Source organism: Coffea eugenioides, chromosome 1 (genome assembly GCF_003713205.1).
Source record: "Coffea eugenioides isolate CCC68of chromosome 1, Ceug_1.0, whole genome shotgun sequence".
Taxonomy (NCBI): Eukaryota; Viridiplantae; Streptophyta; class Magnoliopsida; order Gentianales; family Rubiaceae; genus Coffea; species Coffea eugenioides.
Genome location: NC_040035.1, coordinates 42,169,182 through 42,183,792, shown reverse-complemented (window position 1 = coordinate 42,183,792; position 14,611 = coordinate 42,169,182). Strand labels below are relative to the sequence as shown.

The window sequence follows — 14,611 nt, the reverse complement described above, 5'->3', positions numbered from 1 at the left end:
GCATCAATTGTTTGGTTCAGGATTTCTCTTGGCATCCCTTAGCCAACATTCTTGTCCAAGATTTCCTGAAAATTTCACTAATGGGTGCAAAGAGACTCATCTGATTTAGTAGCAGTTCAATTAGGGGTGGCAATGAGGTGGGAGTGGGGCGGGGGGCACCTCTCCCAATCCCCGTCCCCGTTGCATTTTAATTTCCCCCGCTCCTGCCCCACCTCGCTTCCCCCGCGGGGGCACCTGTGGGATTAAAAAAATTTTATTATATAATTTCATTATAATTAAATTTGAGCAAATAATCAAGTATTAAAATATCAACACATCAACAAATTATTATTCATTGTAACTTCACAATTGAAACTCATAAAAATAATTAAACAAAGGTTATTTGAATACAATCTAATATGATAAAACAAATATAATTAAAATAATCAAGTTTTCACTTTTGATACAAACACAATCACTAAATTATTATTGTATTTTTTTTAGAAAAAAGTGTTATTATATTAAGTGTAGTTAGGAATTTAACATAAATGTATTAATAAATTTAGTATAAATAATTAATAATTTTTATTAATAGACATGTATAATTAATAGTATAATTGATAATATCATTATATATATAATTATGTACATATATATATTTTCAAACGAGTGGCGGGGCGGGCTTCCCGCCCCGTTTCTAAACGGAGGGAAAAAATTCCCCCCCTCCCGCGCCAATGACCCCCCACGGGGTGGATGCCCGCCCCCGTTGCCATCCCTAAGTTCAATCCCCTTCAGGTTCCCTATTGACTCCCTTGGATCCACCCACCCCTTTTCCTTAGTTCAGTAGCGGTTCAGTCCCTTCCGGATTTTTCATTAACTCTCTTGGATCCACCCCTTCCCCTTAGTGTAGAGTAGGAGCAGATGTAGAATAGAATTTATCATATCCGAAAAAAAAAATTAACTGTTTGGCCTATTTTGTTACCTTAAATCATTTAAAGAGGGAAGGCTTGTGTAATTTTCAAAACCTTAGGAGAGATCCGGCGACTGTCACTGGAGGTTTCTGCAGTTATTCATTCATTAAAAATAGCCCGATAGAATGTTGGGAGTGTTTACAATTGACTGCAAGGTAATACTACTATTACTTTGACATTTAAGTCAACAAATTCATATTTCTGGGCAAAACCGCTACCGCAGTCGCCATGAACACCAGCAACACCGCCACCAACGTGAGGAACAAAAAGAGGAAAAACCTTACCCCAGAAATCCAATTCCGGCTAAACCTTGACCATTGTTCCAAAAGCAAGGACCTCTCCACCGCCATCTCCCTCTTCGACTCCGTCCCCACCACCGGTTCAGAAATCCACCTGACCCACCACCACTACAATTCACTTCTCTATATCTGCTCAAACTCAGTAAACTCCGACCATCCATCAACGAAATCCTCCGCAATCGAATTTGGGTTCCGGGTTTACCATCATATGATTGCCAATCACGTTAGCCCCAGTGAGGCCACCGTCACCGCCGTGGCCAGGCTGGCAGCTGCCAAAGCTGATGGTGATGCGGCTTTCGAGCTCGCCAGAAGTGTGGGAAATCAGGGGAAGTTGAGGACTTATGCGCCTGCTTTGTTGTGTTTTTGCAGAAATGGGATGGCTGATAAGGCTTCTGAAGTTGAGGAGCACATGGGCTCTCTGGGATTGCGCCTCGAAGAACCCGAGCTCTCTGCATTGTTAAAGGTAGTATCTTTTGGGGTGCTTGATACTTACATTGTCTTAATTGAGCTTATTCTTTGTGAGGGGGCATTTACATTATTGTTGGTATTGATCAGGTTAATGTTCTGTAGTTATTGGATCGACAACTTTTGAGGTAGTTCATGTTTTTAGTTCCAAAAATGGTCTGGTTTCAGAAGATAGTTGTACTGAAGTTTTCAGTTTTGGATAGTGTTTTCGTAGATATTAGTCATCATACATAAAATAAAGAATGTCGGCTTTATTTGATCAAAAAGCTCTTATTCTTCTTAATAACTTGGATGCGGTGGATTTTGCCATATTGTTGAACGTAATATATTATTGCTTGTACATTCATCTGCCACTAGAAACCATGAAGTATCCTAAGTATGATTCTAGCTAGTAATTTTGGATTGGAGGGACTGGAAAGGTCATTGATTTAAGTTATATATGGTGCCTTTCAACTTTGATATCATCACTCTGATTTTGTAACCATGAAGAAAGCTTTATAAGCAGTAACACTTCGAAAAAATTCTTGTACCATTTTGTTTGATCTGCAACTTGTTACTAATCAGAGCTTCTAGCATCTAAATTGTTGTAAAATTGAGGGACATCAAATTTTACACAATGTGATGGCATAGCACTGAACTTTGAATTATTTATCACCAGCTGAGATATAAAGATGTTTCTAGCATCCATTTTTTTTTAATCTTTTACATTGGCTTGCCTTATTTGTTCCACGGAAGTTGCTAGTAGAAGGCCATTGCTAGTATCTTTTGAACAAAGAGAATTACTCTTTCTTATATGTTACTGCTTTTGCCTGAAGGTAAATGTTGAGAAGGGGAAAGGAGATAAAGTTTACGAGTACTTGCATAAGCTAAGAGCATCAGTTAGAGAAGTCAATGAGTCAACTGCGAATATTTTAGAGAGTTGGTTTTGTGGGGAAGTTGCATCTGACGTGGGTTTGGAAATCCAGAATGTGGATCACGTGAATCAAGTGAAGTTGAGGAATGGAGATGGGTGGCATGGACTTGGATGGCTCGGGAAGGGAAAGTGGGTTGTGCATAGATCCAATGTTGCTTCAGATGGGAGGTGTTGCACTTGTGGGGAGCAGTTAACTTGTGTTGATATTGATACAACAGAGACTGAGCGTTTTGCACAGTCAGTGGCTTCGTTGGCAATGGAAAGGGAAGTTCAGTCCAATTTCAAGGAATTTCAGGTGAGCAAGGTGCAAGTAGTTGTTCTATCAATTAAGTATTTGCTTTGAACACTTGAAATTGATAATTGAGACTTGAGGTCTTATATCTTTTTTCCGAAAATTCTTCATATTGGAAATTTATACAAGAGGAGAAGTTGATATAGTGGCACACCACTCTGGTTTTTGTTTACTTGTTTATTTATATGATGATTTGAAAAGCAAATCACAGAGATAACAACAAAAGGAAATTTGGCTTTATTTATTCTTTCCTGTAGCTAAAAGTTTTGACTGTAAAATATTTATTTTGCTAGTGGGAAAATTTAAATCCTTCTCTTTGTGCTCTAAAATGGATAGGAATGACTTTAATCATTTGCACAATTCCTAAAATGATATATGTTCACTGGGTAACCAGCAAGAGAACATGGGTGAATGCCGTAGTGTTAAAATTGGTTTTGTTCTTCAGCTATCTGTAAATTTGTAATAAGATGTGTGTGTGTTTGTGTGTTTATATGTATCTATTTGCATATCTATATGTGTGTGTGTGTAGATATATATCAATATCTGTGTGCATATCTATATGTTTCTGTGTGTTTGTGTGCGGTTTCTGCATTTGATACTTCTCCAAGTCTTATTGACTCCTTTCTGCTTCTGAAATGATAAAGGACTGGATAGAAGAATGCTCTGATTATGAAGCTATAGTGGATGGAGCAAATGTGGGGCTTTATCAACAGAATTTTGCAGAGGGTGGATTCAGTATTCCCCAGGTTGTAAAACTTTGATAATTTTTGCCTTCTTAATCATCTTTGGTTTTGCGTGCCCGATATTCCATGTCTAATTTTTGTATTGTCTATGAAATTGCAATAGAGCAGCTTGATGCTGTTGTTAGGGAACTGTATAGCAGGAGCAAGAAATGGCCGCTCATTATCTTGCACAAGAAACGCATTAGGCAACTCTTGGAGAAAGCTTCCAATAGAGACTTGCTGCAGGATTGGATTGATCAGGGGCTGCTTTATGGAACGCCATATGGATCAAATGATGATTGGTTGGTGATATGTACTTAAAAATTTAATAATTCTGTTGTTAGTGGCACCATATTTAGATCATCTGAAGCAGGCAGGAATCTTCATGCATGACATTCATTTGGTAGTTCTTCTTTATTGGTATTATAGGTATTGGCTATATGCTGCTGTGAAGCTTAAGTGTCTGCTTGTTACAAATGATGAAATGAGAGATCACACATTTGAGCTTCTAGGCAACAGCTTTTTCCTTAGATGGAAAGAAAGACATCAGGTAGACATGTTTGGTTCCTCTATTTTATCCCTTCCTTGTATCTTCATATTTCATTTGAAAGTCCACGGCAAGCTTGGGTATGATCATTAAGGAGTAGCAAGTTTTTCGTGAAAGCCAAAACTTTTCTTGACAGTTAATTGCATTTGTTGAATCTCTAAAGTTGAGGAAGTTAGAATATCTCTTTCTACAATTATGTTCTACCACGAACCCCAACTCCCTGTGTTGCGTGCATGTGAAATCAAATGAAAAGTAAAAAAGAACAGTGGAAAAGGAAAAGGTCTTTGACTCGAAAAGCATGCATTTTGTGTTCAAGATTTTATGCAGGAGATTAAGAAGTTGAGACCGTATCTTTCCCCTACCTCGGGTAGTTCAAGCTGCTAAATTTTCCTTGAAGCAAAAAATGTTTTCCTTTAATGATGAAAGTGAATTAATGCAATTGTGCAACAAACTTATTAGCTTTAGTGCAGATTTCATAATCTTTGAGTTAAATAAAATCAGAGCTAGTCTGGTGCTTGTGATTATACCTTTCCTCTTGGTTTTCGCAATTGATCTGTTGCACTACCCATATTGCAGGTCAAGTATACATTTGTGAAAGGAAATCTAAAGCTTCTGATGCCGCCAACATATTCCCTTGTCATCCAGGTAGTTCTAGCTTTATAATTGGCTTTCGTTTCATATTTTCTCTTTCCAAGAAATGGATATTTTTATTTGCACTTTGTTCTGCAAGGAGCCGCCTCTCTCATCCTTTTGTTCTACTTCGCACTTTGTTTACTTTCTAACTTTGCCATGGGTAATTCATTGTTGCTTTACGTAAAAGTTTATGGTAGTCTTTGTGTGTTGTTGTTTGGGATATTCATCAGAAAAATATATGTTTCAGGAGTCAGAGAAAGGATCATGGCATGTGCCCGTGGCTGGTGAAACTATTGATGAATCTTTGAGAACTTGGCTTTGCATCACGAGATCAGGCTCCTGTGATGCCTTGGCCAGTAGTTTGAATGATGATAATCAACTGTCAAACTCAAACAAATTGGAAACACTGGCTAACAGAAATAACTCTGTTGGACATTCTGATGACAAATTGACATCTATAACTGGTAAAAGGAAAGAGAGGTCTTCATCCAGCCCTGAAGTTTGAATTGCGTTTGGTTCTACCAGATGATCCCTTCAGGCTCCTGAATATTACAAGGGCAGCAAGTCTCATGAAAATAACCATACTTTAAAGGAAGAGCCTTGCGCATTTCAATCTAATTATTTTATCGTAACCTTGGTCCATGGTTATAGCCGTTCATCAAGCAGAGCAAGATACAATTTAGCGCTCTTGTTTTATGAATTTTTCTACGAGTTTATATTAGAGAAATGGGAGATTCAGCTTCCATTTGCCCTTACATCTATAGCTTGAAACTGCATGGTTTTGGTAATAGGAAGTTTGCTGAACTGTCCAGCTTGCTTCCAATTTTGCCTCCCATTTGTTCAGTGGTTGGGCTGCTTTGTGCTTGTGATGGTCATCTTTCTGCCTCATTTCATAAAATGTTGCAGTAGCCGGGAAAGAATCATGATCACAGAGTTGGCTTACTGTTTGCTTATTGTGGAATTGGTTTAGAATGTCTAAATTCGTTGGCTTTTTTTGTTTTTTTCCCCGGAAAATCTGTTGGGACATGTTAAGTGTTAACAAGCATCTGTTGGGATTTTGACTCATAATCTCTGTAGTATGTATAAACTAAGTGTTCAGGTAAATCTAAAACTGATTGAGAACAAAGAAAACATATTACATACGTCTACATAAGTGGCCGGAATACATGGATTTCAACAAATATACCAATCTTAAACAATGCCTTTATGCGTTATCCAGAAGGATAAAAATATAAAACACTTTTGATTCTTGAATGTGAAGCTGCCTTCAACAAATAATAATCAAATGGAACTTGATCACTTGAATACGTATTTCACCACTCCAGGAATGTGGGTGTTCATGAAATAATCTTCCCAGTTAATACTTTTGGGATCAAAGTAGAACAAATTCTCAGGATCGCACTCTCTTGCAGCACGACGCAGTTTTTCTGTGTTCAAGTCATCATAACTGTGCACAAAGGAAGAACGCGTAAAGATGGATGCATGCATATTTTTTGATATATCCACTCTTGCAAAGGACCTCAAATTGATCAAATACTCTCATACTTACATTCCCTTAAAGAACAGGTAAGGTCCATAGAGTTCAATCATACGGTTTACGAACTTGATTTTTCGATGAAGATCATGGTACAAGCCTCCAAAATATTGGCAAAGTGCAACATTCACGATTTGTAATCCCTGAATTAATTGTATGGTTTATCATAATTCAAAAGTTTTCCCAAAACAAAAAAAAAACTATGATTTGAAATGGGGAAAAAGAAGACTTGGAGAAAGAATAGACCAACCTTTAGGGGAAGCAAATAACGAATTGCCAAGTATCTGCGGAAGCTTGACATGGTTCTGAGAACTGTGATTTTCCCAACTTTTACGGGGTTCCCGGCTTTGTCAATCCATGGATGCTTGGAGAAGTAATTGAGGCCATAGTTTTGAAGACTGGAGTAGTGAAGAGGGTTTGATAAAGAAGATCCTACTTGATAAATGGTCATTTCACTGGGTTGATTTGCATGAGCCATCATAGCCACCATCATAGCATTCACCACCATGTCAGCTGGGATCTGCACATTAATGCCATCTTTTCACATAGAAATTGTGTATTCGTGCTCAAGTACAAACGTAAATCTCATTTACTTGCCCACAAATGATGTATACAATTCTCATTTACTTGCCCACAAACGCAACTCCACTTTGCGATCATTAAAATTGTATTCCTCACTTTTTCACTTTTCACTGTATACTTCAATTTTGGACACTTTATACTCTAAACTCTTAATTTTGGATATTTTGTACCCTAAACTCTTAAATTTGTCCTACTTAAGTTCAATCAACGATTATATTAGTAAAAATAACGAGAAAAAGGGTGATAAAAATTAATGACAATATACTGTTTTCTTCTAACTAGCGAATGCTTAGATTTATTGACAATTTTTAGCACATTATCATTAATTTATATGGTCGCAATTACTAGTATTGGTAGGAAAATGTGAACGAGATAAAAGATGTTCCAAATTAATGATAATGCATTGTTCTATTTTTACTATGATGTATTGGTACCTTTTGATTACTTTTGGCACATTATCATTGAATTTTCGGGTTCTCTATCCCATTAATTTTGCAAAAGTTGTCATTCATTAGATTTAAATGGGACAAATTTGAAAGTTTAGGGTCTAAAATATTCAAAATTGAGAGTTTAGCATCTAAAGTGTCCAAAATTAAAATTTAGGAAGCTAAGCAAAAAAATTGATAGAAATTCGGGGGCACAAACTAGAGTTTGTCCTTTTAAAAAGGATAATAGGAATGGTACATAACTTGAAAGTCATTTTATTTCTTTATTCTTATATTTTAAATATTTTTACTCTGTAACTTGTAAACAATCTTAACCAATTTGTGAAAGACCAAAACGATTCAAAACAACCATTGCATGAATTTCGTATATGTCTATAACTTTTACAAAGTGAGTGTTTATCAAAGATCAGGTCAATTTCTAAGTTCCACCCCTAGTAGCACTGATGAATTGCAAAAATATTTGAGCTGTGATAAGAGACTCTTAACTCTTGCCCTTGTGCTTTCATGCAAGAGCTAAAGATATTTTTATTTTTGAACAACCAAGTGTTGATCACTTAGACAAAACTTTCAAGATTTCTGCCTGAATATCCAAAGGAAGCTGATAAGAGTCTCTAATCATGGAATCAGAAATGAGGACTTACCGCGTCTACTATGGTCCTGGGGTCGCCTAGGAAGCAAGTTATTCTCCCTTTAGCATATCCAACAGTGAGGCTATCAATTGTCCTGAAGTTGCAATAATTCGTTACACAAATATATTGATGAACTACCAAAGATTCAAAAAAAAAAAAAGTAAGAAATTGTTCTAGTCAAACTGTGGGAAATTTTTAAAAAAAAATTGAAGAAGAAACGGACGTAGTTAAAAAATATTACCTTACACCTTCAACCCAACCAGGGAAAGGCTCTTTGAAAGTACTGGTAATGATTGTAGGTCGAACAATGACAAGAGGGGTATTTCCTTTCAGATGGCCAAGTAGCATCTCTCCCATTGCCTTGGTAAATACGTAGGTGTTTGGCCATCCAAATTTTCTTGCTCTATAAAATTTTTTAGACAAGAAAATTATGAGAAATCAAGTTGAAATTAAAATGCATGCAGAATGATGATTCTTTTTTTTGGGGGGGGGGGGGTTCCAATAGATAATGGCAATTTTGCGGACAAAGGTAAAAAACTTGATTAGTAGTTTCCAAATGAGGCAAGTATAGCACATGAACTTTTCTTGGATTTGGAATATTTCTAAGAGATGAAAATCTTGAAAATGAAGTTTTGGTAATCATGTTTAACAATATTTTGGTGACATGAATTGCTATTTTGGAAGTTAGATTTGCTGTCTAAGTGTTCAAAATCAGTTGTTTGATATGACAAGGTGGTTTATGTATGTATGATTAGCAGATTATTGCACAGGATGGGATTTACCCAGTTCGCACCTCAAGTAACGATTGCGGGTTTTCTTGTCAAACCAAAAATAAAAAATAAAAAAGGAGTTGGTTGTGGCGGGTCAGTGGCTGCTAACTCTTGTGCCTATAACAAAGGTGCTCGTTGAACTAATATCTGCTGCTCCGCAAAGTCATGTTTCTAGTTGCGTTAGTATGAAAAGGATTATATGTTCTTAATTATCATATCAGGGATCTAAAAAAATAGTATTACCTTAGAACCTGCAATAAGGAAAACGAAAGAAAGAAAAAATAACAAATCGAAAATTAAGCACGAAATTCTCAGCTAGGTGATTTTCTTATACACAAACTTATCCACTAGAAAAAAAAAATAAAGTAAAATGTATACCAACAGTTAATATGATTCTCCAATGGTCAAATCCAATCATCTACATGGTGCATGAGGTAGATAAAAGAGAACTCAATATCAAGCTATCTTCAATAATGTGCCTAACTAACATAGATGTGAAACTACTCTAAATCAATTACACCAGAACATAATACCAGACAATTCTTGAGCATTGAATTACTAAACAGATAATGCTTAAGATATGTTGATGGTCATATAGATAATAATTAATATGCAATTATCAAAAAAAATAATTAATATACAGTAATTGCTAAACAGAAAGAAAATACATTTTCGTACAGATAATAATTACTGAACAGCAAGAAAATACAGTTTCGTTCATAAGATATGTCGATGGTCACTTAGAATTGTATCAGCTACTCAAAAGGGAAAAATGGAGAGAATAAACAAACCTTTGAATTCCAAGATCCTTCATGGCTAATGTAATAGATTGTTCAGAATTGTTCTCAGCTCGGAGCTCTTTCAACTTTTCTTCCAAAAATTTCTTCTCTACTTCAACGTCTAGCCCAGATGTCCCGTTCAGGGTCTCTCCCATGTTATAGGGGGTCTCCAACATCAGTCCCTCTTTTTCACCAGATACATAAGCTGAAAAGGGCAGTCATAATTTGACTTCATTACGAACATGTTACTTAAGAAACTAGTAACTAGATTCTTCATCCATGCAATTTGATTTTTGTTTGGTCCAATATATTTTTCTTCCTTCATAGTGAGGTAACAAAAATAAATACGAAGACAAAAATTGTCCCTGATTTTGATTTGGGTTGCTCTGATGATCTAAGATCGTTGATAATTGAAGTTGATGGAGAGAAGTCAATATAAAAGAAGAAGTCGATATATGAACTTCAAGAAGGGACATATAGTATTGGGTACTCGCACGATGAATACTATGCAGATTTTGGGAGATTCTCCTGAGTATTAAGTACATTTTAACGCATTTGAAATTATACGTGCTAATGTAGTAGAGTATGTGTTTATTTCCTTAGTACCTACTTTTGGGAGTTAGATTTTTTATTCACACCAAAACCAAGGGGTTGAGAGAGAGAGAGAGAGAGAGAGTTATGTAGGATGAAAAAAGGAGGCATCCATTTCCTATTGATTTGAAAGGGTTAATTTCACTTTGTATCTTTCAACAATGTTTGAATTTTTAATTTGGTTTCAAAACTTCAAGTTGAAACTCTTTAATTTCTAAAGTATAAAATTTATTTCATTTAAATAAAATCGTTGATAAAAGCGAGATAGATTTTATATTTAAGTTAGACCGATTTTATACCTAAGGATTACAGTGGAACAGATTTTATATCATAAGGACTAAAATGAAACAATTTATACTTAAGTGGGATAGTTTTTATACTATAAGGACTAAAGTGGGATATGTTTTTACTTAGATAGGACATATTCATATTTTAGGAATTCAGTGTCTCACTTTAAAATTTAGGGACCAAAATAAAATTTTCAAAGATATAATTGAAGGGTGCAAAGTGGAATCAACCCTCTATTATTTGTCCATTGCCTTTTCATAAAAGCTCCAATTAATAGTCCACTTTGTAAATAGAATTGTACCTTCTGGGCATGACACAAGTCTTGTTTGGTTTCTGATTTCAGTCAAAATTCCTTGGGAATCGAAGTACATTTATTTATTTATTTATTTTTTGGTCAAAAGTCAACTTCTATATATATGAAGTACATTTATTGATGGACTCTACTTTTAGGGATGGATAAAGACCTTTGCCACTTAGAATAGCTAAAAATAAATAAACAAAAATCCTGCCTCAGAAAAGGTTGTCTCATACTCAAATGTGATGATTAACTAAGGAAAGCTTTTATTTTATTTTATTTTATTTTTTATGGTACTAAAGATCGAATGTAATGTAGGTGAACGGTTAGCTATATATTAAAATTAATCTGGTCAATGCTATATAATTAACAAACTAATCACTTCTTACCAGTTGATACATGGAGAAGAACCTTCAATTTGGCACATTTCTTTGCAAAGTTCAATACATGCTTAGCTCCCATTGTATTAATTCCCAGGGATACATCATATCTACCAAAGAACTTAAAGAATTGATCAGTATACTTATTAAACTTATATTTATGGCAAGAATTACTGGTAGAATTTACCTTTCATCAAAGTTGGTTGTTGCAGCTAGGTTAACAACAACATCTACTTCTCTCCACATCTCTTCAACCAAATTCAAGTCCTTTACTCCCAAGTTATCACAGGTGATATCACCAGCCACAACTGTAATCTTTTGTGCAATAAGGGTATTCAGATCTGTACCACATTTCTCCTTCAGAACCCTGAACAAGTCCTTTGCTATTATCTAAACAAAAGCAGACAAAAGCCAGAAGTTTCTGAAATTAGCTAAAAAAAAATAGAGCAATACCCTAATTTAGACACAAATTTGAGATGGTCAAGAAGAAAAGTACTCTTTGCAGTTCATATATATAGTCGCTATATTCTCACTCTCATGCATCTTGGATGCCAATCATTATAGCATTACTTACGAGATATTTTGGAGCATTTCTTTCTACATTTGTACCACTTTATCTTACATGTTCATTATGATACATTTAAGTGTATAGTATAGCGATTAAAACTAGAGTAAAAATCCTAGGTTGTATTGATACTAGTGGTCTCAGCATAGTCGTCTCAGCAATAATATATACCATCTCACAGCTGGAAAAGAACATTTGCTGCATTTTAAACTAACTCCAATCAAGATTAACTCAAAAAAGAATGTAAATTTTCTGCTTAAGCTAATAGATAGAGTAAAACTGAAAATAATGTTATCACCTAATCTTTCAGCAAGAAAACAAAAAAAAAAATGCTGTATCAAACAGAAAAGTATGTTTTCTAGGTAAGATACTAACATCAATTAGCAAACATAGACTGGATACACGGATCAGTTGCTTTCCATAATAAATTTTTTTAGTAAAAGAAATAGTGCAATATGCAACTCGAAGAGAAGATATGAAATCCCTTTATCAGCATTTAGGAGCTCATCTATGGTTCAGTACCATAAAAAAGACAAGGCATTCAAATGCCTAATGCGGGTGTTCATCAGCTTTAAGAGCAATAAATTTTTTTGTTTTTTGCATCATTCAAGAAAAACAAAACCAAAGTGGGACACTGATTAGGAAGTTTTTTTTTGTGTACCTCACTGTTGAAACGCTGCAAGGCCGATTTGCTGTCTGCAGCTCTTAGAAGAAGATAGAGCTTCCTCACATTTGGTTGAACTCTGAGTATTTTCTCAGTGAAAACTGCGTCCAAAATGAAACAACATCAATCTCAATGTCCAAAAGATCGCCATTCCCCACCCCCTATCCCCTACACGCATACACACAGACACACGCTCTAAAGCATACACAAACCAGAGAGGATTAGAGAAACATTTACTTTTTGCAAGGAAACCGGTTGCACCAGTCACAAGAATGGCCCTGTTCTCAAGAAACTGCACAATGTTGCCCAACTCCATAGCAAATTCGTAAATGTAAGGAAGTCTAAGGAAGACTGAATAGACTTAAATAACAGAAGAGTTCAAGTGGAACTAGCTAGCTGGGGAAATTTTTTTTCCCTAAGACAATCAAAGGATTGAAAGCGTCTGATATAGCTGTGGAATGAGGACTAGGGTCCTCAAAATGGTACAATCGATTGAGTGCACGCAAACTGTCGGAGGATTTCTTTCGGTAGATTGCCACATGAAAGTACAGTTGATAATTTGGTCTGATAGTTTACAGTTTACTACCATTATAAAATGTATTAAAAAAAAACATATGGTAACCTAATTGTCTTGCGCTTTTGCTTGGTGTGAGGTCACCTAAAAATGCTACATTTTGTAGGTCATATTACATATGTGTCAAAATAGTATACTTTGGAGGTATGGTTAGCTAAAAAATGTTTGGTTGAGTGGGTGTAACCTAATTCCTACAAACATAGCAACATGAAATCGCAAATTAGTATAATATCAAATTCATGGCTTTCTATTTTAAGTCATCATTTTAGTGAAGCAGACTATTTCTTGGGGCAAGTGCTGTATGTATATTTGCATGCATTGACCTACATGAGTTGTAGGACATATCTAATATTGGCCCTAAAACTCATGTAGGATGTCAATGTACAATGGATGTCAGTGTACAATGGACTTGCCTTTGCATCACCAATTTAACCTTGTTCAATCCTATTATGACCATGTTCTCCTCACACATTTGTGGGATTTACTATTTATCATACAGTAATATAATTTTTGTAGGTCAATTTGGTTTATGTAGGTAAACGGTTCGAGGACATGGTTGGCAAGTAAAATTAAATAGGCGGTTAATTTTTCTTTTTGGTGAGCTTATAAGAATTAAACCCATAATAGTGGGAGTATTAAGATCAACAAATCACTGTTTCAAAAAAAAATCAAAAAATCACTAACCCACAAATAGTGAGAATTGTAATTGTCACAAACCTGCACTTCACATTAATCCGACCAATGTTCTGTGTCGCACAATTCATTGAATGGTCTCCTTTAACTTGGTTTTCCACTCCTCTTGCTATTTGAACATGTGCAATATGCATTATTTTTGAACAGTTATGTGGATGAAATAGCAGGGATCCTATTTTAGCACTAGTTCTTGGTCCAGTAACTAAATAGTGATGAGTGGCTTAATGTAACATTTTTATTTTCCATTAATTTTTCCTATTTGTCCCTTTTTTAAATGTTTACTAACAAAAAAAAAATAGTTGAAATTAATCATGCCTAATCAAACAAAAATTAGAAAGGATGCCATTAACCTGACCTTTTTCTTGACTAAAATCAAAATGCTCTATCAAACGCCAAGAATCTGACCCCAAGGCAAAAACAAGTTAGCAATTGAGAGAAAGAAAAGATCTGTAAGCTGGTTTTCTAACTATTTCTTTTTTCTTTCTATATATGTTTAGTGATTTACCCATTGCTTTCTTTTTTTTTTTTTCGCTCTTGGAGAAGCCAGCTACATTAATCGACTGGCCAAGACTGTAATGAATGGAATTACGAGACCCATACAATATCTTTCTTTGTAGCACCACATTACCAAAGAACATCAATTCTAAAATAGACAAGCTCTATTTCTTGCGTACAGGCAATGTCTAGAATAAATTTGCAAGATCAGTTTGATTCTAAATTCGACTACAATAAGGATTGCCATAATATTCGTCTGAACCCTGTTTTGTAGCTTTACGGATTAGCGACTACCAAACCGCGATAAATTCCTGGAGTTTTTGATTCCTCTGCTGCCACCACAGATGAATGCCTGAAGTTCTAATACGTAGGCATGTACGTGGTTGATCTTTAATGACAGCTCAAAGGAGGGAAAAAAAAGACAATATAAAGAAGCTCATACATTTCAACTTTCTCACCGCCAAAATTTTTTTTTTAAAAAAAGGCCTATAGGTGGTTGAATCTA

General features: G+C 35.4%; 2 protein-coding genes across 3 annotated transcripts; one reads left to right on the top strand and one right to left on the bottom strand.

The window, feature by feature from the left end:
• Positions 1-1,129: 1,129 nt before the first annotated feature.
• LOC113761458 (proteinaceous RNase P 2-like) lies at positions 1,130-5,744 on the top strand. 2 transcript variants are annotated; one of them, XM_027304574.1, is made up of 7 exons: positions 1,130-1,712; positions 2,530-2,922; positions 3,564-3,665; positions 3,771-3,943; positions 4,071-4,191; positions 4,765-4,833; positions 5,069-5,744. In XM_027304574.1, the coding sequence occupies exons 1-7, from the start codon at positions 1,179-1,181 to the stop codon at positions 5,324-5,326; spliced, it is 1,650 nt and encodes a 549-aa protein (XP_027160375.1). In that variant the 5' UTR covers positions 1,130-1,178; the 3' UTR covers positions 5,327-5,744. The 2 variants fall into 2 exon arrangements, with proteins under 2 accessions (XP_027160375.1, XP_027160298.1); XM_027304497.1 differs by having other exon boundaries at positions 3,768-3,943.
• Positions 5,745-6,030: 286 nt separating this feature from the next.
• Positions 6,031-12,660, bottom strand: LOC113749417 (alcohol-forming fatty acyl-CoA reductase-like). The gene is made up of 10 exons (XM_027293153.1): positions 12,582-12,660; positions 12,342-12,445; positions 11,303-11,505; positions 11,125-11,225; positions 9,574-9,766; positions 8,254-8,415; positions 8,025-8,106; positions 6,606-6,875; positions 6,371-6,498; positions 6,031-6,268 (listed from the first exon to the last, which is right to left on the bottom strand). Exons 1-10 carry the CDS (start codon positions 12,658-12,660, stop codon positions 6,118-6,120), a joined length of 1,473 nt encoding a protein of 490 aa, XP_027148954.1. The 3' UTR covers positions 6,031-6,117.
• Between the last annotated feature and the right edge of the window lie 1,951 nt (positions 12,661-14,611).